We start from the raw sequence: 23,635 nt of genomic DNA, 5'->3' as shown, positions 1-23,635 counted from the left end.
GGAATACACAAACAGGTGATTGCTGACAGACTACTTTCTGCCTGAATCCAAATTAGTTTTAAGGTTATCAAAGACCAACTGAGGGCCTAAACAATAGAGTCAAAGGAAAGAAACAAAATCTAGAAAAAGCTGGTAGATAGTCTAGTGAAATAATATTTTATTGTCTATGGATGTACTTTTATTTTCTATTCAATTGCTTTTTTTCTGTTAAACTGGTTTCCAGTTTCCAAAGATTCCTGGAAACTTCTATTTCAGGATGGAGGATCGAGCATAGTTTTCTTCTCTCCAAATGCATAAAAATGATATTATTGAATAAAAATGAGACTAGATATATCACACCAAAGAGAACGAGAGGAAAGTCAGAATTGGTTTAATCACATAAAATATAGAAGGCAGAAGAAAATGGTTGACAGACAAAACAGAGAAAAGTCTAAAATAAATGATGATTAGAACTGCATGGAGAAGGAAGCTAAGTGCTAAGAGGCACAAAGTTCAGGGTCATCATCCACAGGACAGGAGGTGGGTAGTTAGGTGGGGCAGCAGGGGAGGCCATGGACACCTGTCTCAGGAAGCTCCTTGCTCCCTTATTCATAGTCCCCTAGAGCCAGGATGGCCTGGAATTTCCACGGGTTTGAAGGATGCACATAACTTTTTTTTTTCCTTTTGCAAACATAGCTTATTAAGGTGATTGGAAATAATATGATTCTGTAAGCAATGCTGACTTTTTAAATGTTTTCTTTTTCCAGCTTTATTGAGATATAAAAGGCATACAACATTGTGTAAGTTCAAGATGTACAACGTGTTGATTTGATACACTTGCATACTGCAATAAGATGATGACTTTAGCATTAGCTAACACCTCCATCGTCACATAATTACTGTTTCTTTTTTGCGGTGAGAACTTTTAAGTCTATAATACAGTACTGTTAACTGTAATCTCAAGGCTATACATTAGGTTCCCAGAATTTATTCAACTTCTCTTTGCAAAAACAAAAAAAAAAGTGACTGGGGAAAACAGGGTTCCTGCCAGTACCTCAAAATGAAAGTCATCGCTATTCTGGCATTTGGAGAACCCCAGACCAAAGCCTCGCCACTCAACACTCACCTAAAGCAAAGCTGTGCCCAGGGCAGTACCACCTCTGTCAGATTTCCTTTCCCAGAGAGAGAAACAGCAGAAAACTATCTCTCTCCATACACAGCAGACAAAACATGTATCAGCACCCAGGCAAATCAACTCAGCCCTTCCTCAACGACAAAGCATTTCCATCACATGCAAGAAAACTAATGGCTTAAAGAGAGTGAACAAGATGAATAAACATAATTATTCCTGCAGGAAAAAAAGAGAAATTATTGGGCAGAAAAGAAAAACAGAAGAGGTAGAATGCAAGAATGGAGGCATCCAATTAGCAGTCTAGTTAGTGCAAAGAACTTTCATAGCACCTTCTTTGTAAAAGGCCTGGAAAGCCATCAAAGAGATTAAACAGATGCTCACTGGAAGTAACCAATTTTCCTTTTGGAGTGTTTGTCTCAAAGATGTAGAATTGTGCCGAAGGTCTGTTGAGGCTATTCATCACTAATATTTTTGGACAATTTAATTTTTACCCAATTCAGGTACACGATTTTTACTATTATCATAAAACAACAAACAGATAAAAATACAAAATAACACCCACCTAGCAATGTGCAACACAACCTTCCTGTAGTTTGTGTGACTTATGCCTGGTACTGCAGTGTTTTCTCTCAAACAAATAGGAGTTTTAAAAGGTGTACTTATTTTAGAGAAATGATACAAAATAGTACAAATAAATATCATAATTTTGTTTAAATAAAAATGTCTACATCTAGAGTTTTTCAAACTTAGCAGTATATAAAAGAGCAAATACAAAGTTACATTTTAATAAAGTCATTTTATAGTTTTTTAATAATTGTTCTTCTCTATGATCTGGAAGGTAAATTTTGTTTTAATGTAAATGTACTTGTGAAAACAATCACAAATTTAAAATCAGTATTACAAAAATAAATTTTATAATAATGTGTTTGAGACTGAAATAATTATCAATAATATTATCATTAAATGTTGGTAATTTGAAAGGTGAAAATGCTGTCACATTATTATTATAATTTGCACTTCATTGATTGTTAATTAGGTTGAATATTCTTATTTATTTTCTGCAAATTATCTGAGAATGTCTCTACTAAGATTTTTTGTTTTCCTCGTATGAAATTTATAAATTCCTGAAAAGTCAAACATACAAGTTTTTCTCAATAATTATATATTTTAAAAACATTTTCCTATTGTCTGATCAGTTACCTAGGTATTTTCCAGGTTTTGGTTTTTTTTTTTTCATTAAGATTTTAATCCATGTCCAGTGGTCAGGACTCCACGCTTCCACTGCAGGGACATGGGTTCCATCCCTGGTCGGGGAACTAAGGCCCCGCATGCCGCACGGCTCAGCAAAAAAAAAAAAAAAAATTTTTTTTAATCCATGAAGAAGTGAATACTAAATCATTTAAGTTATTGTAATATATTGTCACATCTGTTTGGCAAATTTCTGTTCCTATTCTTTTTTTGTAAATATATAGTTAATTTTGCTCATTTATTTTTTTCAAAAAAACTTAGACTAGTGGAATATCACATTATTGATAGACATTCCCCTAAAGTCTCACAGTATTAATTCCTGTTTTTTGACAAATTGGAAGGGAAAGCAGATATAATACCCACTTTAAATTAGTTCATTTGATTCAGTAGGCACATTTTTTAAAAGAGAAAGAAAACAGACAAGGGAATAGAGGGGAAGGTGGTAGGGTGATGATCGAAATAGGTGAAGGAGATTAAAAGGTATGAACTTCCAGCTGTAAAATAAATAAGTCAATGGTGATGTAATGTACAGCATAGGGAATATAGTCAACAATGTTGTAACAACTTTGTATGGTGACAGATGGTACCTAAACTCATTGCGATCATCATCTCATAATGTATAAAAATATCAAATCATGAGGTTGTACACAAACTAATGTAATGTTGTATGGTCCAAAGAAGACTAATTGTGAGAGCTATTAACATGAGAATATATTTCTTCTTTCAAGACATATCTTTGACCAATATAGTGCTTGGAGGATTATTGGAAATAAGCTTTAGAATTTGGGGGTAAATCAATTTGAAAATTTATCTTGTTTAATCATCTGTCATACAGAGTGAAGTAAGTCAGAAAGAGAAAAACAAATACCATATGCTAACACATATATATGGAATCTAAAAAAAAAAAAAAAAAAAGGTTCTGACAAACCCAGAGGCAGGACAGGAATAAAGACGCAGATGTAGAGAATGGACTTGAGGACATGAGGAGGGGGAAGGGTAAGCTGGGACGAAGTGAGAGAGTGGCATGGACATATACACACTACCAAATGTAAAATAGATAGCTAGTGGGAAGCAGCTGCATAACACAGGAAGATCAGCTCGGTGCTTTGTGACCACCTAGAGGGCTGGGATAGGGAGGGTGGGAGGGAGGGAGACGCAAGAGGGAGGAGATATGGGGATATATGTATATGTATAGCTGATTAACTCTGTTACAGAGCAGAAACTAACACACCATTGTAAAGCAATCATACTCCAATAAAGATGTTAAAAAATAATAAAAAATAAAACACATGTCATATATTGTAGTAAGCAAAACAATTACCTTTAAAATTGGGCCTGATTCTTGCATCATACCCCGACGTCCTTCCCATTAATTTATCCAGAAAGTCAGAAGGTGACATTGGGGCACTTCGAGACCTTGCACTATCTGTTTCCTTTGTTGCAACCAAACTGCAAATGAGAAAAAATAATACAGAATTTACCCAAAGAAAAAGTCTTCCTAACAGTTGTTACCTAGAAATATAAAATAAAAATGCTAAGCAAAAAAAAAAAAAAAAAACAACTTTATTTACATTCAATAAAACAAAAAAATACAGTTTGGGGCCTTCCTGGTGGTGCAGTGGTTGAGAGTCTGCCTGCCGATGCAGGGGACACGAGTTCGTGCCCCGCTCCAGGAAGATCCCACATGCCGCGGAACGGCTGGGCCAGTGAGCCATGGCCGCTGAGCCTGCGCGTCCGGAGCCTGTGCTCCACAACGGAAGAGGCCACAACAGTGAGAGGCCCGCATACCACAAAAAAAAAAAAAAAAAAAAAAAAAAAAAAACCACTTTGAAAACAATAAAACAAAAAAAAGGTTTACATACTGTATAGTGAATATTATCATAGTGACAGATAGGTATTTATAGATTTACAGTCAGAATTTATAATTTTTCACATGTATTCAGTAGTGACAATATTTAAGTCTGGAAACAAAGCCACTCCAAATTATTAGGATTTCAAAATTTGTATTTATCCAATTTTGATTTCTGATTGCAATTTTTAGCTAAAATTATCCTAAGTTGTTCAGACATAAGAAAATATGAAAGTTCAGCTGTGAAATACAATTATTACTGCTTTTATAGAGGAAAAGAACATCACCTTTCAAGTTCTGAGAATTGTTCTCAATGGTAATAAAACTCCGGTCCTATAGATTAAACATCAATGTTCTTTTCTTCAATTAGAGTGAGTGCTTCCTATATTAGTAACATACTCAGTTAAATTCATTCTGCTTTCACTTGGTGTCATTCATATACAGTACATTCTGTTCAGACCTAAAATTTGTGCATAGAGTTTGAGAAATTACCATAAATGTGGTCTGTGCAGTCGGCTATTATGGGATGAGAACCTGTGTCCAGGAAAGTTAAAGGGTTATTGTATTTTTTTCATTCAAACATTTTCCTTTTTCTGCAGCTGCTCATCCTAGAAGCCCACAAATGACTGAACCCCCGACCAGCTCCTCATTTACCTAGGTTGGTCCCCAGAAGTTCTAGGCCTACTTGCTAATATCAAATGATTCTTTTTATCCACAGAGTTTGCTCAGAAAAGTGAAGCAGGCTTCCTGAACACATATCTGTTTGAAATATTTATATTCAACCTGATGTTACTTCCTGGTGATTGTCAGTCATCACATCCTCCCAGCTCTGTCACTCAACTTAGAGCAACGCCAAACCCTGAACCTTTGTGGTCACTCTCAGCAGTATCAAGTTATTAAATTCCTCCTCCCAGAATATTTAATAAGAAGGGAAAATAAACCTTAGAGCCATCACCATTAAATCGTCTACCACACACATATATTCAGTAATTCATAATCACAACGGTAAAATCCAATATCAATGGTAATGTGAGAACAATATTTCTGAAAGTATAGTATCACAGTTAACAGCACCTATTAACTCTTGCCCTGTTCTAGAGGATATATCTAGTTCTGGACATTCTAAATCACTTATCTTCTCAATAACTTTCATTCTGTCTTTCTTGCTTTCTCTCTAAACAGAAGCTTCTTCTCTCCCTATTCTTCTGGTTCCATATTGCTTTGTAAGCCTTTATCTCTGATTAAAGGAAACTCTACTCAATATTCTGTAATAACCTAAACGGGAAATAATTTGAAAAAGAATAGATATATGTATACGCATAACTGAATTACTTTGCTGTACACCTGGAACTAACACAACATTGTAAATCAACTATACTCCAGTATAAAAAGAAAATTTCTTAAAAGGAAAAAAACTCAGGTTAGGGGGAGGCAGTAAGAAGAAATCTAAGTTGCATTTAGAGTGGATTTTTTGGGGGGCGGGTTGTTTTATTTTAAGATTTTTTTTTTGATGTGGACCATTTTAAAAGTCTTTATTCAATTTGTTACAGCGATGCTTCTGTTTTATGTTTTGGTTTTTTGGCCCTGAGGCTTGTGGGATCTTAGCTCCCGGACCAGGGATCGAACCCGCATCCCCTGCATTGGAAGAAGTCTTAACCACTGGACTGCCAGGGAAGTCCCTGGAATGGATTTTGGGTAAGAAACTTTATTATGAAGTCCATTTTTTTTTTGTCTATACCTCGTCTTTCAACATATTTATAGCAAGTTACTAAGTTGTTAGCAAATGACTCGTGATAGTACTTTTGAAGGAAGCATCTTTGGATATTTTAGAAGTCTTTTATTTATGAAAATCTCAAAACAATCTCTGCATGAATTTGCCTGGCTCCCACACTTGGCTTGTCTTTTCTACGCTGTACCAAGTACTGAATTTACTATGAACTTTCTTGGAAACTCTAAGTGGGCTCATACACATTCCCATCAATTAATACATTTTTCACTTAAGAATCTTATAATTCTTATTTTTATAATGACTTGTCACTTGAAAGTTCAGAGACTTCAATTTCTGAGAGACTGGCAGAAGCCTATTTCTTTTAAGCATTAAAGTCAAATATCAAAATCCATCAAAAAGATAAGTCCCTGCCCCTCCCCTTCTATCCCCTCCCCTCCTCTTTAATGAGACAAGTAAAATATGTCCACTTTTGGAGGGCAGAAATAACTACTAAATAGAGATGCTGTAAAGATGGATTTAATATAATTGTCCATACTTATTTCACTCTGCTAAATGCACCTTAAAATTGAGAGAAAATATGAAAGCTGTAGCTAGGAAACGTAATATGGGTTTGAGATGAGTCTTGGCATGAGGGCCACAAATCTCTGTGCATCTATTTTCATGAGTTGATTTGCACAGAAGCACAGTGACTTATGGGGAATAAATCAGTGCCCAGACTCTTGAGGCAGAGAAGGTTTGGGGTATAAGGGGGAAAGACAGTTGACTATGTATTCTCTAGCTTTATAAACCAGTCCTATGGGGTTACAACTCTTAGTGAAAAAAAAATTGTCACAGTTACTATTATTTGGAACTTTCTGAGCTGCAGACATAAGCAATTGATATTTCAAGCCCACAGTTTGAAAAATAAAACCCAGAATTGAAGAGATGAGCATTCTTTCCAATTCTTTATGGCTTTAGTCTCTTTATGGGAGAACTAAAGAGAAACTGAAACATCTGAGAATACGTGATGCTTTGAGTATTTCACGCTAAAGCATCCCGCCTCAGAAGAGGATGAAGTGTTTGCCATGATGACACAGGCAGTGAAGCAGGCTTTAACTTGATAGTTTGATATTAATTATTTTAAAAAGTGGCCAAAGTGGAAGAGTATAAAAGGACTATTCTAGAATACCCTTGGGGGCTCAGAGAAATAACTCAAAATTAAAAGGGTACTGAGATCTTGATTCTTCCCACTGTGAGCAATGTGCCAGTGAAATATGATTATCATTTCAAAGTGATCTCATTTCTCTCTGCAGTTTGATGAGGCCTGGGTTATTTTAAATTCACCTAACAATAAAAATGGTAGTTGCTTCCTGATCTCTCAGGCACAGGATTCGTGTATATATACGGTATCATTTTATTCTCATAACAACTTTTCTAGTTAGATATTATTACCTATGTATTACAGATGAAGACACTAAGGTAAAGAGGTTTTTTCCCAGGCCACTCAGATATTAAGTTTATAAGCCAATATTTTATTTTTATTTTTTAATCTTATTTATTCTATTTTTAAAATTAATTAATTAATTAATTTTTGGCTGTGTTGGGTCTTCGTTGCTGCGTGCGGGCTTTCTCTAGTTGCGGCGAGCAGGGGCTACTCTTCGTTGTGGTGCGTGGTCTTCTCATTGTGGTGGCTTCCCTTGTTGTGGAGCATGGGTTCTAGGCACATGGGCTTCAGTAATAGTGGCACGCGGACTCAGTAGTTGTGGCGTACGGGCTCTAGAGCACAGGCTCAGTAGTTGTGGCGCACGGGCTTATTTGCTCCACGGCATGTGGCATCTTCCCGGACCAGGGCTAGAACCCGTGCAGGTGGATTCTTAATCACTACACCACCAGGGAAATCCCTATAAGCCAATATTTTAAATCAAATTAAACTTTCCACTGAAAACACTAGACAAGGTTAAAAAGAAAACAAAACTGTGCATCAGAGAGCTAAAAACACAGTGAAAAGTCACATGGCTAAGATCTAAGACAAGGAAACTTACAGAACTGAGTTTCCCTTAAGGATGGCAATAAACTTCAGAGTACCAGCTGAGTGGTTAACAATCTGTGTACAAGTTTTGAAAGCTTTATGGATTTTAGGGGGGAAAAAGGCGTGAACTCCTATGAGTTGGTCTGAGATCACAAAGAATTACAGCTGCTGAGTAAGAATGAATCAGAAATACACAAGTCTTAGCAGGAAGCTAAGCGTAGCTTGGAATTGTCTCAGTTTCTGAAACTGGAATAAAATAATCACAGATTGCTAGCAACCTAGCTGTCTGATAAAAGCAAACATACATCAAACTCCTGCTATTCCCACACAAGCTTGTTTCTCTTCCATTCTTTTCAAACTTGGTTAATGGTAAAAAAAAAAATCTTTACATTTCTCAGGTGGAAAATCTTTGATAACTCTTGACTCCTCTTGTATACCACATATCATATCCTTCCAGTTGGTCCTACCTTATAATTTTATCCATAATCCAACCACATCTCACCATATCCTCTTCAGCTCCTCTGGTACAACCTACCGCTAGGCATTACCTTTGGAATACTCATTGGTCTTCTATTCATTTAATTAAATTCTACTTATCTTTGTGATCTTGGTTTAAGCATCATTTCCTCAGGAAGCCTTACCTATTCCATCTCACTTTGCAAAATCCTGTTACAATATTTATCAAATTTGTATCTCATTAACAGCACTTGTTACAATTGTAATTGTATTTTTAATAAGATTAATCCATCAATGTCTATCTCTGACTTTATAGGATCTTCTATTTAAGCAAAACTCATGACTGTTGCATGTGTTTTAATAGCCCCAGAAGTAATCCAGAGCATCCACAGTAAATAACTGGATAAGTATTTTTGAAATGAATTAACTAAATATAGTGATGGAGAGGTCAAACATTATACACCAGAGAGTGTCCAACATTTTCATCCTTCTGTCCTCCTGCCCAAGTTAGGAGTGATGCTTATGAATAATCAGGGAAGAACCTAGAGCAAATATTTAGACACAGGGGAAAATCAGGATATAGAAATCTGAAAGAGAACATTAAAGCAAAGCTATATGTCTGAAGATCGTCATTTAATGGTGGAACTGGAGAGTTGTCGATTAGAATGTGATGGGTGCTTTTTTAACCAGACCTGATTGCAGTGGTTTCTACATTCGGTGCTTACATAAATTAGGACTTAGTAGGTGATAAGTTGCATACTGTTTGCGTGTTTGTATATGAAGGGTTAATATAGGGTTATAGGTGAGGGATAGGAGGTGGAGGGCTAGGATAGGTGGAGAAGGAGGACTCCAGTAAAGGTAGATGACAGGGATAGATAGTGTAGTCATCTGAGGTTTCTTAACTCTCATCTTTATACAAGTTTGTTTGTTTCATCTACAAAATTTATTTTTATCATAAAGTCACTCATTTTTACTAAATGCTTTCAAAATGCTGTGCTCAAAACTCATGCTAATTGTTATAACTTCTACTATAACTTCTATGGAAACTGTCTATTCTCATGGGTAATAGTTTACTTCTTTATAGTTTTGACATCAGCTTATTTCAACTGAAAAATCTAAAAGGCCATAACACAGCTAATTAACTCACTGATCTGTAGCTTCTTAATGACTTATTTTAAAGAAAACTAAGCATTTCAGAAACATTGAAAATTACTTAGAATAGACTCAATAGTTTCTATTATGTGTCCAGTCCCCAAGATAATTAAATGAAAATCATCATAGTAGAATGGTTGAAGCTCCAGATGGACAGCCAGGAGGCTTACATTTTGTTCTAGTTTTGTCATTAACTAGTTGTTTCACGTTGGGCAAGCCAGATATTCTTTAACCAGTATAAAAATGGAGATTTAAAAGTGGCACACATTTTTCACAGAAAATTGCAGTAAAACAAACAACATATTCTACACATATGTTTCAAAAAATGTCAAATTCTTATGCCAATGTTTGGATTTTGCCTTTGATAACATGACTCTTTTGGTCAGGGATATTTTTAATTGAAATAAAGAGAAATTCACTCAAGCTAATTAATGTAAAAGGGCCCTAAATGGTATAACAGTATATCATGAAAACCAAGTGTAGAAAATACCAACAAACTCAGGAAATACTGAGCACCATAAAGAAAAAATCTGATGGACCCATCCTAGCTTATGAATTCAATTCATGGTTGAAGGCACCTTAGTAAGAGAAGTTCAAAGTCATATTGCAAATGTATAATTATAGGGGCCCTAACTGATACACTTGTTTACCACTTTTCCTTAAATAACTTCTTATTCAGGACATTTAGTTTTCAGAAATCAACTACTGAATGAATATTTAAAGCAATTCTGGTTTTATATTGTCTTTAGTTTAATAGTTTTATTTCAGTTCTGGTATTCTAGCAAGATTTTAAATAATCAAAAGAAGTCTATCAATTTGTGTAAATTCAGTGAACACTCCTAGGAGGAGGGGCTGCTGAAATAGTAGTCCAGAATTTCAGGCAGAAAAAGACTGAATAGACATACAAGAGAAAATATCTTAGAACTTGTGTTGTCATGGGAAGGACAGAGACTAAAGGAATGTTAGTGTGTCTGGAATAGAGACAGAAAGTGTCAACGTAAAAACAAATTAGGCTGGAGATGGCTGTAGGTACCCAATCATGCAGTGCCTCATGGATCACATTTTGGACTTTTGTCTTTACAGCTCCCATTTGGAAACAATTCCTGCGGTCCAAGTGAGAGCTGAGGATAGTGTGAGTAATTTTGATTGTAGTGGAGTTGGAGAGAGTAGAATAATCTAAGAGATATATATATCACTGATAAAATCCACAAAGTTTAGTGATGGTTTGGTACTGGTTGGGAATGAGGAAAATGTTTCAAGTGTGATTGCAATGATTTTAAAAATGCTTATTTAAATTTTTGACACACCTCCCTTCAAAGGGTGGAGCCTAATTTTCCTCCTCTTGGATGTTGTCTACACAAAGTGAATTCTTGATGACATGAATTCTGTAGTTTGATCATAAAATGCATTGCTACTTCCACCCAGCTCTCTTTTGGGTCATTCACTCTTCCCTCAGCCACTCAAGTAGCTACATGGAAGAAAGCGAGAGCTTCTACCAATAAGATTCACGAAGTTGCCAGTCATTTGACTAAGCCAACTTGAAATCAGATTCTCTTCACCAGTCAAGCCTTCACTTGGCTGCAACCATGGCTGACATCTTGACAGTAACCGATGAAAGATTCTGAGCTAGAACATCTACTTAAGCTGTTCCTGAATTTCTGACCCATGCAATGAACATTCATTGTTGTTTTAGCACACTAAATTTCAGGATAATGTGTTATGCAGCAGTAGTTAAGTGATATCGACATAGCTTTCTGGCTAGAGCAACTGTATGGATGGAAATATCATTCACTGCTATAGGACAGTGGGAAAAGGGGGACCAGCTTTGAGAGTTATGATAATGCGTTCAATTTTGGACCTGTTGAATTAAAGCATGGTTTTAAAACATCTAAGAGACACATATCCAATATCATAGGTTATCTATATTGAAAAACAAAAATTTGCAATGATATTTTACTGGATGGTTTCTTTGAAAACTTTTAGTAAGTATGCTGGCACCTAAGGGCCATCCCACATTCCACCCCTTCTGCCTAAACCAATCTCCTCTAGATCCCACTGTATGGCTCCCTCGTCACCTTCAAGTCTTCACTCAAAAGGTCTCCTTGAAAATGTCTTCCCTTCTGCATATACACACTGCTATATATAAAACAGATAACTAATAAGGACTGACTGTATAGCACAGGGAACTCTACTCAATACACTGTAATGACCTATATGGGAAGAGAATCTAAAAAAGAATGGATATATGTATATGTACAACTGACTTCCTTTGATATAGAGCAGAAACTAACACAACATTGTAAATCAACTATACTCCAATAAAAATTAATTTAAAAAAAGAAAATGTCTTCCCTTCTCACAGTTTCTCTCTTCCCTGTTTCTGCTTTACTTTTCTCCATAAAACATATTATTAGATAAAATACTATTCATTCACTTATTTATTTTTATGTTTTCCTCTACTGGAAGATAACTTCATAAGAGCAGGGATTTTTGCTTATTTACTTTTTTTTTTTTTTGCGGTATGCGGGCCTCTCACTGTTGTGGCCTCTCCCGTTGCGGAGCACAGGCTCCGGACGCACAGGCTCAGCGGCCATGGCTCACGGGCCCAGCCGCTCCGCGGCATGTGGGATCTTCCCAGACCGGGGCATGAACCCATGTCCCCTGCATCGGCAGGCGGACTCTCAACCACTGCGCCACCAGGGAAGCCCTGTTTATTTACTATTATACCCCTAAATCCTGGAACACTCATTGAGATATCATATAAATATACTGAGACATTATATAAAATCACTGAGATATTATATAAATATTTTTGCAATAGAGGAGTAAAAATAGTACTTGAAATATATGATGAGATGGATAAACAACGTATTTTTTTAAACCAGGAAGATTTGGAACTGAGTAAACTTCAATAGATCATATAATTTATTATTGTTATTTTCATGGAAGTTAGGTCTTCAAGAGAGTAGTCCAAGTAAAGATATGTTTCCCCAGTGATGTTACCTGACAAAGTCAGTGATTCAAATCTTGCAACTTTAGTGTAGCTCCAGAGAACAATAAAACCACCCTTTATTTGATTTAGAATATCACTGTCTCTTTGGGCACATAGAGTCTTTGTCTGGATGCCACTTCATATTTTCTCTTAGAGAAAAAGATGTCTTCCTTGAAAAGGTCAGGTGCAAACTATAGCAAAGACTTCTGAAGTTTATAGTCCATGTTCTTATTCCATTTAAACATTTAAATCATTTATTTTAATCTGAGAAGTTCAAAGATGTTAATCAAGCATTTACAATAATTAGGTTTAAAATTGTAAACTTAAATCTGTAGCTTCATACACATACATCATTACACTGATAGCTGTATGAATAAGTATTTCCTTAAAAGTATGTTTAATTCCCCCAAACAACAACAAAAGCAAGTTTTTAAAAATCTAAGAATAAACCAAACAAAAAATTTCAAAATTCCTATGGAGGAGTAAAATGAGCAGATTGCCAAGATAAGACAAAGAAGAGTGTTTGTTCTTCTATATGTTATTTAATAGCTAACATATATATGTATGTATATATATGCATAGATATATGTGTGCACATATATTATTTATATGTGTATCCATATACCTGAATATATACACATTTATATAGATTATATACTCATGTATATAGATACACATATACATACAAATCACATATTTCTGTGCTCATTTAGTTATATGTACATGCTAAAAAAAAGTTACTTGAAGACACTAGATACAGTAGGTAAAAATACCAATCAAGTCTCTGTGGGCAAGGAATGTACAATATGGTAGAAGAAACAGACAGTAAAAAACAAACACATAAGTAATCAAGATAACTAGAGATTGTTCTATGTTCTCAGGAGAAAATAGCCTGGATGATGAAAAAAAATAAATGAGAGAGTCCATGTTGGATGGGATGGTTGGTGAAGACTTTCTAAGGAATTGAAATGTGAGCTGAGTGGGAGCAGAGGGAAGGACATCCTAGGCAGAGGGAACAGTTACTTCAGACTAGCAGTGCTGGGACAACCAACAATCTGTTGGCAAAAATAATATAAACTTGATCTATTTCATAGCCTGAATATAAACGAATTTCAGATGATTAAAGCTCTAAATATAAATATGTAAATAATTAAATGATATATTTTAAAATAGTTCAAGAGCAAGCATGTGTATTTATTTCCTCTTTCTTGCAACGTTCATTAAAATAATATCCAATAACAAAAGAGGTATAAACTTTAATTAAAAGACAACAGGAAGGAGATGTCAGCAAATTAGAGATTCTTACAAGTTCTGGAAGATGAGAAGAGAGGACAGAATAGAAAGACAAGATGGAGAGAGAGCCATGGAGGAGAATTTTCAGAAATGGATAAAAACACATATTTTCAAAGTGAATGAGCCCACTGAGTTCTAATAGAGAATTATGTCTAGAGCTATTATTGCAAAATTGCCAAACATTAAGATTTAAGAGATGATCCTGAAGGATTTTGAAAGAAAAAGGAATGCACAAAAGAATGAGACCAGACTGGTTTTAGGCAAATGGGCATTTATGCATGCTACAAGACAACAAGAAAAAGCCGTCAGAGTTCTCGGTGAAAATGGTTTTTCTTCCATATTTCCAATCCAGCGGACCAGCCAATCTATGAATCAAAGGAGAAGTTATTAAGCAGTCCCAAATTCAAGTAATGGAACAGTCTACCTGCATAAATGCTTTCTTGGGAAAATCATGGAGAATATACTGTAGCAAAATGAGGAAGTAAACCAAGCAGTAGAATCCTGGAAGGAGCTGATACAACTTAGAAAGTAATAATGGGATTTCCTCAGATGAGATCTATGCAAAAAGGCTCAGAAAACAAACATTTTGGTTTGATCAGAAGAAGAGAGAAATATAGTAAGGCCATTTTGCTGTCAGAGGCCGTGAAACTTAGAGTATATTGCATAGACAAAATGGTAGGATTAAGAATGTGAGGGGAAAAAAGTGGGTCTGGAGAAGCATTTAATGTAAGTAAAGACAAAATAAGACAATTAGAAAATTGAAAGAAAACAAAATGTAAAACAATAATAATATAAGAATATTATTCAGATGTATGGAAAAGACCTTCAGAATAAGAAAAACACACAGACATCTAAAAATGGTTGCTCTTAGGAAGGACAGCTAAGTACAGGGAAGATGGGATTGAGAAGGGCTAAGGACAATGTTAAAGCTCTATACCATTTGTTTATTTAATCCATAGGCAAAGTATAGTTTGAAAAAAGATTGCAGTAAAGGATTAAAAATATAAAAGAATGTGTTTAAAACTTGTCATAGACAAGGCAAGACAAAAAGGAAAGGCTGATTTACTTAGTACCCACACTTACTCTTTTTCTTTGTTAGATATTGAAAATGTACAACATGACAAGCATTGCTGTGGGGGCTTGAATTCAGCAACAAATGAAACAGACCAAAATCCTTTATCTTCATGAACTTACATTCTAGCAAAATGGAACATAGTTAGCAAGAACTGAAACAAATTAGTAAATTATGTACTATTTTGAAAGAAAGGAGAATTCAGAGCAAAGCAAAAGATAATCAGAAGTGATAGGATGTGAGGGTTAGCATTATTTTAAGTAGAGTAGTTAGGGTAAGCTTCACTGAGAAAGGGATGCTTCATCCAGGTGTGGAAGGAGGTCAGGGAGTTGGCCACCTGAGTACCTGAGGAAAGAGTATTTATTCCAGGCAGAGAGAGCGACCAGCGCAAAGGTCTAAGCCAGGAGCATGCTTGATGTATTCACAGAACCAGAAGGGACTAGAACCGAGTCAGCAGGGGGGGATAATAGTGAGAAATCAGATCAAAGGATTAAGTGGAACAACAAATCATGTGTGGGCATGAGTCTTTATAACGAATTTGCTTTTAGTTTGAATGAAATGGAAGTTTTTAAGGCATTGAGTAGATCCATGGAGTGGCTTGCCTTTCATTTGTAAAGAATCACCATGACTGATCTGTTAAATCCAGACTAAGGTGGGGCTGGGGTGGCTGGCAGAGACCAGTTAGATTACTGTCATAGTCCAGGTGATGATTGCTCAGACTGAGTTGCCACCTTGAAGGTGATGGGAACTGGTCATATTTTGGATATATTTTAAAGCTTGAGACAAGATGATTTCTTGACTGATTAGAGTAAAAAAGAGAGTGTTCAAGGAGAAGTACATGCTTTTTGGCCTAAGTAACTGGAAGGATAGATTTGATTAACCAAAATGGGGAAAACTGTGAGAGGAGTAGGTTTGGGGCAAAAATCTGGAGACTGGTTTCAGGCGTGTGCAGTTTGAGATGTCCATTTGATGTTCTAGATGCTGAGTATGCAGATAGTTCTATGGGTCTGAGGAATGACATCCTTTTTTTTTAATTGTTTAAGGCACAAATTTGGAAAGTACTATAGACATATAGATGGTATTTAAAGACTTGAGACTGGAGGAGGCCACCAGGGAGTAAGTACAGATAGAAAGGAAAAGAGAGGGAGGAGGAGAAAACAGCAAAGCAGACTGGGAAGAGTAGCCAGTGAAGTAGGAGGAAACCCAGTAGAGTGTCGTGTCCTGGAAACCAGTTAGAATAAGTACATCAAGGAGGAGGGAGTGATTAACTGCTAAAGGCTGTGGACTGGTTGGTTAAGATGAGAACTGATAATTAGCCATTTCATTTTGCCAGGTGGATGACAGTTATGACCCTGACAAGTGCAGTTTTAGGGAACTGGTGAAAGTGAAAGCCTAATTAGAATGGGTTCAAGAGAGAATTAGAAAGAAATTGTGGCTGTGAGCATAGCTCTAATGTGCAGATCTTTGAAATAATGCATCAATATTAAAAACTTATGCACAACAAGAAGCACCATAACAAACTGGACAAGCAAATTAAATAGTAGATAGCTAACAAACATTAACACCTGAATTGTATAAAGGACTCCAACTAATCATTTAGAAACATGGTAATCCACTGGAAGAATGGGCAAAGGATATGAATAAGCAATTCATAGAAAAAGAAATAGAAATGTACATTTAGTATAAGATATTTTGCTCAAACTCAGTTGTAATCAAGAAATGCTCATTTAAATAGAGACTAGATAACCATTACAATTGTCAAAATTTTAAAGTTTAGTAATGTCAAGAATTGATGAATATACGGATAAAAGGTACCTCTAAATGCAATTTATACACTGAAGGGCGGCATATATAGCCATTTTAAGGGGGTATTTTATGGTCTATATTTAAATTATTAAGACATCTTCCTTAAGCCCCAGCACTATTTGATGTACAATTGTTGGTATTAATAAAAATAGAAAATTACCTACATAGCTATCAATGTGTTTTTTTTAATCTCTGATATGATCCTACTTTAGATTTGTACAGCAGTAAACAAAATAAGGTTATTCTACGTGTTATGAAGTAGAAAGTAAAGAAATACCACTGAGTGAAACAAATAACAAGTACAAAATAATACTTTTAGTGTACTCTTGGGATGCCAGGGGCTTCAAAACCAGCATCCTTTCCTCAGCTCCCTAAAGTATGAAACAATTTGAGAAATTTTTTCAAGAGGGTAAAGGATTTGGGATCATAACATCATCTTATAACTGATTTTATAAAGCTGATTTGAGGGAAAGCACCCGATATCTGAGGACACATTGGCTTCCTAATGTTGAATTGAAAACACAATCATGTGTTACCTAAGTAATTATAAATAAGTAAAATTAATTCACATAAATACTTTGACATTAATTTTAATTAAGTACCTATAATGATTAAATTCAAAATTATAAATACAGATTTGGGGGTTTTAAACATCAATTGTTATAGCAGTTGCATACATAAGCTTTTCAAAAAGTGCTAGTTACATTCTGAATCCCGATAGCAACATTCAATGGGAAATATGTTATCAATATCACCTTTTCTTTGTCAAATCAGTGAAATAGCACTTGATTTCTTCAAGCCAATCATGAACTATAAAATGTTTCTCATAAATATTGTTGACCCTCTCTTCCTTCTAGGAATGGATATTCTTTCTTTTTCTCTCTGACTTATCCAAAAAAGACTTCCTCCTTTAGCCTGATTCTAGACCATAATGTCTACAGACGATCTTCTGAAACCCTCTTATTTAAGTTGTGTCCACTCACCACACACACACACACACACACACACACACACACACACACATTCATACCCAGGAGGTGTAAAGTACTTCACCACCTCTAAACATTTTTTTTCCAATTGAAAAATGATCAGGGAATTTGATCTGACTGTGGAGCACAGTGTGCTCCTGGACAATAACCTTAATAAAAACATTGAACCATCAACAAAACCAAAATTAGAAAGGTAAAATCTTCTTGGAAGAGTAGATTTTACTTTTCCTTCAGTCAGGAGAGACTCAAGGCACTCTAGGAGTCTCAATGGCAATCGTTCAAAACGCAGAATGTGCCCTAATTACATGTTTGTCTTAAAGAATTTTTAGAGTTATTTTGCTTAAATGCCATGTCCTCCACATTGCCTTTATTTGCTTGTCTGAGGGGGAAATTATCTCTCCTCCGCTGAATTCTTATAGGCCCTTTGGTTCTATCAATCACTGGTTTCCATTGTTGACACGTAAAACTGACATGCCATGATCTCCTCTGCTAGCTGGAAACGTCAGGGCTGAGGCAGAGGCTATGTCCTATCACTCACCTCATTGGAATTAAATCAACAAAGAGCACTAATATACTACTTCACTGTAATTTCTAGTCTTTCTAGAGCTCAATTTGATAAAGGGTGAATAACCTGAAATTCAGTTCAAGAGCACTTTGTTCCTTATATTCCAAATATACCTCAACCAGTTTAACTTGTCCAAAAGTCACTGAGTGTGGTCTCAGAACTATTTTTCTAATGAGAGTTAGGAAATGATTACATCAAACCAATGGGGGGGAACGTTGATTAAGAATTGGGTTGCCCTCCTGAATCTTATTTGACAAAACACCACTTAGACCTTTAAAATGTGCATAAAACTTTTTAAAAAACACATTCTCTAAATTTCATTTTAATCTATGTGCACTGTACCAAAAATTTCATAAAAATACAGTAAAATTAAGGGGAAAAAAGCACCGTAATCCCACAAGCCAGAAATGAGTGATACAGAAATCATCCTTTTACTTGAGATGTTTAACTGAGTTATATTTACAAAGGAAACAATACAGCAGAAGTAGTCTGCTTTATTTTGATCTAATTGTGCTTGCATGAATGCTTACTAATAAAATGGATTTTTATAAATCCCCAAATCAATAAGACTGAGGGCATAAAACCATGATATTTTTAAAGCACCAGTCTCTGAGTCTCTGAACCTGAAAAGAAATGTACACAGAATATTAAAGTGGAGCCATGCTACGGTTTTTTTGTGTAATAATATTGAACCAGCAGAGCACCGACTTATTCAGATTATGGTAGATATTCCCTTTTGTGTGACTACAAATGTTTATGTTAATGTCACCTTTCAATGGAATGTGTTCTGACTTAAGCATATTTGAGTTATTGGACATTTTTCTTCCTGTGGTGCAGGAAGCCCTACATTTGTCTGTTCGTTACATTCCTTTAAGGACAGAGGAATGGCACAGAAAAAAGAAGGGAATCAAACAATAAAGCAAAAAGGAGTTTATAATTGGAAGTGGTAAGGAAAGGTAAATATAGCAGTGAGTATAGTGTTGTTCAATTTCCCTCTAGCGAACATTAGACTACACATCAAGGTTTTTATTGGATTATATTCTTTTTAAAAATTAAGAGTGAGAAGAGCTTAGCAAGATACAATCAGTGACTGTACATCATACTTAAAGCTAATATTCATCTATTCTTTTTTTTAAAATTTTACCATAGTTTCTTTATTTTTTAATTTTTTTTTGTGTGGTATGCAGGCCTCTCACTGTTGTGGCCTCTCCCATTGCGGAGCACAGGCTCCGGACGCACAGGCTCAGCGGCCATGGCTCACGGGCCCAGCCGCTCCGCGGCATGTGGGATCTTCCCGGACCGGGGCACGAACCCGTGTCCCCTGCATCGGCAGGCGGACTCTCAACCACTGCACCACCAGGGAAGCCCCTCATCTATTCTTTATTCTCTATTCTTTCTTCCCCTTTCCACCTTCCTTCTACTTAGGTGCCTAAACTATTTTGGGCAAGACATTTACAGTTTTCCAGGAAACAAAAGGATTGTAAAAGCTTCTGGATTATAGAAGTTATTTCCTCTTCCTGTAAGAACATATGTTTTCCTTTAATCAAGCATAACAAAATCTCTGGAGATAATGCCTCCTAGGAAAAGACTACCTATTTTCAAGATGCAAAAGAAACGGGTCAGAGATGTGAGTGGACACACCTACACTGCCACACATGGTGTTCATGTATAGAACCCTGAGAAGAGCAAAAAGTTTGAAAGTGGGTCTCATTCTTATACTTTTGATGAAACTATTCATTAAAAAAAACTTACTGTGATTCTAGCTGAACGAGTCACATTTCACCTTTTAAAGAATGATGTGATCGTTCCTTTTTCTAGTGTAGAAGAGCCGAAATCACTGTGCTCTTTTGGAAAAATAAGCAGTTAATCTGAATTAGGTGATGTGGGTTCTACCTCCAACTTTGCCACCTAAATGAGCGAGGCCTGAATAAAGATCATGTCCTGGGCTTCATACCGCTCCTCTGCAGAGTGATGGGGCTTTTGCTCTCACGGGGCTGGACCGACTCTTCCAAGAAAGCTGGGAGCACAGCCTGCCCAGTACCAGAGGTAATGTGGACTTGGCTATATTCTGTGTTTTGTAACCGTTAAATCAGCCTAAACCTGTCTGCTTCGTTGTTCATCTTTATCTCCACTAATGACCTTGTCTCCTACTTCAAAGAGATAACTGAGCATGCAACTGAATTATAAAATCACAATTCCTGTCTCTACCACCTGCCACATTCTGCCTCCAGTCCGAGAGAAAGACTTAAGACTTCTGGTTCAAAAGCTACCCTTCAACGACTGCTCTTAAAACTCTTCCTTTTCACCTCATCAGCGACTTTGCCCTTTCTCTTCTGAACCTCTCTTGTGTTTTCCTAAGCATTTCCTAATCTACTGACTTCTTTCTTCCAGGATGTGAGAAAGCTCAAATCTCCTTTCATTGTAAAAGCAAAATTAAACAAGCAAATGAAGAAGTGCCTGCCACATCTGTGTCCACTGTTACTTCCTCATGCAGTAGCCTCTTTCAAAAAAGGGAATCTATCTTTCCTTAATGCACAATTCAATGTTTTAACATAGTTGTACATGTATTTTTGTACCAAAAGGCTACTTATAATCTTCCACATTTCTTTTGGTTTTTATGGCATTTGATATTATTGTGTTATTGATCATTCTTTTATTTCCAAAACTTTTCTTTTTGGTTGTATGACGCACTCTGTGTTCTCATTTTTCTCTTATCATAATCCCCATCCTTTTTTTTTTTTTTTTTTTTTTGCCAGTACCTCTCCTTCTGCTCATCCCTTAGAAGCTGGTGTTTTTAAGACAGCGTTTTTCAAATCTGAATGTGCTTTATGACTCATCTGCCGGGCTGGATAAAATGCAGATTCTGACTCAGTGAATCGTGGTGGGATTCAGAGTTTGCAGTACTTTTTTTTTTTTTTTTTTTTTTTGCGATACGCGGGCCTCTCACTGTTGTGGCCTCTCCCGCTGTGGAGCACAGGCTCCGGATGCGCAGGCTCAGCAGCCATGGCTCACGGGCCCAGCCACTCCACGGCATATGGGATCTCCCCGGACCGGGGCACGAACCCATGTCCCCTGCATCAGCAGGCGGACTCTCAACCACTGCGCCACCATGGAAGCCCTAGAGTTTGCAGTTCTAACAGCCTCTCAGGTGATGGTTATTCTTCTGGTTAAAGGACCACATTTTGAGCAGCAGTGCCCTCAGCAGGGAAGGACTTTTTGACATCTGCAAGCCCCAGTGGATTACAGATGTGCTGTGTTAGCCACAGCTCAGCCTGCAGTGTGTGAGATGGGGCAGCTAGAGCCAGGCTTGAGGCCTGAGAGTCACCAGGCTTATTTGTTTGTACAATGAGATGAAACATCCATGTGTGCTCAAGTATTAAAAAATGTAGGAAAACCTTGCCCCAGAATTCTAGCCATCCAGTCTTATTTAATCCCAGGTCTTGTGTTCTCACCTCTGTGCTGAACTTTTCCATCAACTGGATATCTCATAGGCATTACATTCACCATACATATCTGGAACTTAACTTATGATACTTTTCTACATGGCTATGCCTCTTCTTTTATGTCCTATTCTTGTCGTGGCACTATTTTTCACCCAGTTACTAAAGGTGTAAATATGAGGCTTATCCTAGACCATTCTCTCTCGATCCTCCACGTCCAAGCAGCGGACAAGACTTTTTTGGGGGGTCATTTATCATATTGCTCCTTTCTCTCCATTTTTGGAATGTCCTATTGCATTAACAATTTCCTACTCTCCGTGAGGCCAGTTTTCCCCTCCTCACTGTGAACATACCTTCTATTAAGTTCTCCATATTGCTTCCTTTTTTGGGATAATAGTTATACTTTATTTGTATACTAGAATATTTATTCTTATCACAAACATTCAACCATTCTGCTTGAATATAAGCAGCATAATGTGTTGTAGAAAAATAATAAATTTCCCCTTTCTCTTGAAAAAAATCAAGGTAATGGTCTCAAGTTGTGTATTTTTCTGCAAATGTTAGGATTGAAAAAATAAGAAAAAGGGGGTAAAAATAAAAATAATGCTAAACACTGAAAATTAGAAGAGTCAACCATGATGTCTACTATTTAGAATAAGGTGATGTTTAGAAACATTTGAAAAAGTCTTGGAGATTTTCAGAGGTCTTAAGTTTTCTTCAGTGTTTGCAGTAACTTGAACTAACCTGCAAAATTATCAACATGTTCCCTTTTTTCTGTATAATAATTTGGAAATGATTCATATTATAAAAAAGAAAGATATACAACCCCAATTTTTAAAATTAATATTTGAAAAACAATTAATTTTGGCAAAAAGTAAAAGGTGGTATAGTTGAAACATTTTGAGAAACATTTTAAAATGGAAACTTCTTGGGACTTCCCTGGTGGTCTAGTCGTTAGGGCTCAGTGCTTTCACTGCTGTGGCCCTGGGTTCAATCCCTGGTTGGGGAACTAAGATCCCACAAGCTGCGTGGTGTGGCAAAAAAATAAAATAAATAATATAAAATGGAAACTTCCCTTTATTCTGGAAAATTATATAAAAAATATGACCTACATCCTCTCCAGCCTTGTCTCTCATCCCGTGCCTGACATATAATGTAGCTTCCAGCCACACTGAACCAGCTGTGGTTCCTACATTTTTCATGCTGGTTTGTGCATACATCTTTGCACAGGTAATTGATTCTGCCCAGACCACCTTTGCTTCTCACTTAGACAATTCAATTCAAGGACCACATCTTTTGAAAAGTTGTCCTGCCGCCACGCTGCATCCCTCCCACTAACAGTTATGTGCCCTCTTGTGCACTTAGTGAATCCTATGTTCTCATTAAAGCAGTTCTCTCTCTCTCTCTCACACACACACACACACACATACACATACGTATTATCACTTTCCTGTGTATCTCTCCTCTAGACAAGTGCTCTCCAAACTTCTATAATTGCCCACTCCAAAACTTAAAAAATATCCAAACATGCACTTCCAATAAATGTATACATTATTATGTATATGCTTGCATGTATACGTATTGATAAATATGTTCCTTGACAATATTTCACTCATATATATGCATGTTCCTAATAATCCATATATCAAATTTGCCTGAGGCTTATTTTATTTTTATCAATTTTTATTTTTTAAAACATAGTGATTCAATATTTTTATAGATTGTACTTCATTTGTATTTATTATCAAATATTGGCTCTATTCCCTGTGCTGTACATTACATCCTTGTTATTACTTCTTTAGTGATATTTCTGAGACACAATCTGATCATGCTCCTTTCCTACTTGTAATAATTCCCTTTGGCTTCACTTGAAAGACTGAGTTCCATAACGGTGAATGTAAAATATGAGCTGGAGCCTCTGGACC

The 23,635-nt window shown here is 36.3% G+C and overlaps 1 protein-coding gene across 2 annotated transcripts in view; it reads right to left on the bottom strand.

Annotated features, from left to right (window-relative positions):
• Positions 1–23,635, bottom strand: part of GLRA3 (glycine receptor alpha 3) — a 166,152-nt gene that overhangs the window by 130,568 nt on the left and 11,949 nt on the right. For both annotated transcript variants that reach the window (XM_060101473.1, XM_060101474.1), the window contains exon 2: positions 3,681–3,808. In XM_060101473.1, coding sequence (XP_059957456.1) covers positions 3,681–3,808 — 128 coding nt within the window. The remainder of the gene's footprint in view (positions 1–3,680; positions 3,809–23,635) is intronic.

Source organism: Mesoplodon densirostris, chromosome 6 (assembly GCF_025265405.1).
Source record: "Mesoplodon densirostris isolate mMesDen1 chromosome 6, mMesDen1 primary haplotype, whole genome shotgun sequence".
Taxonomy (NCBI): domain Eukaryota; kingdom Metazoa; phylum Chordata; class Mammalia; order Artiodactyla; family Ziphiidae; genus Mesoplodon; species Mesoplodon densirostris.
The sequence above is the reverse complement of the archived record's forward strand: the minus strand, read 5'-3'. Positions and strand labels throughout refer to the sequence as shown.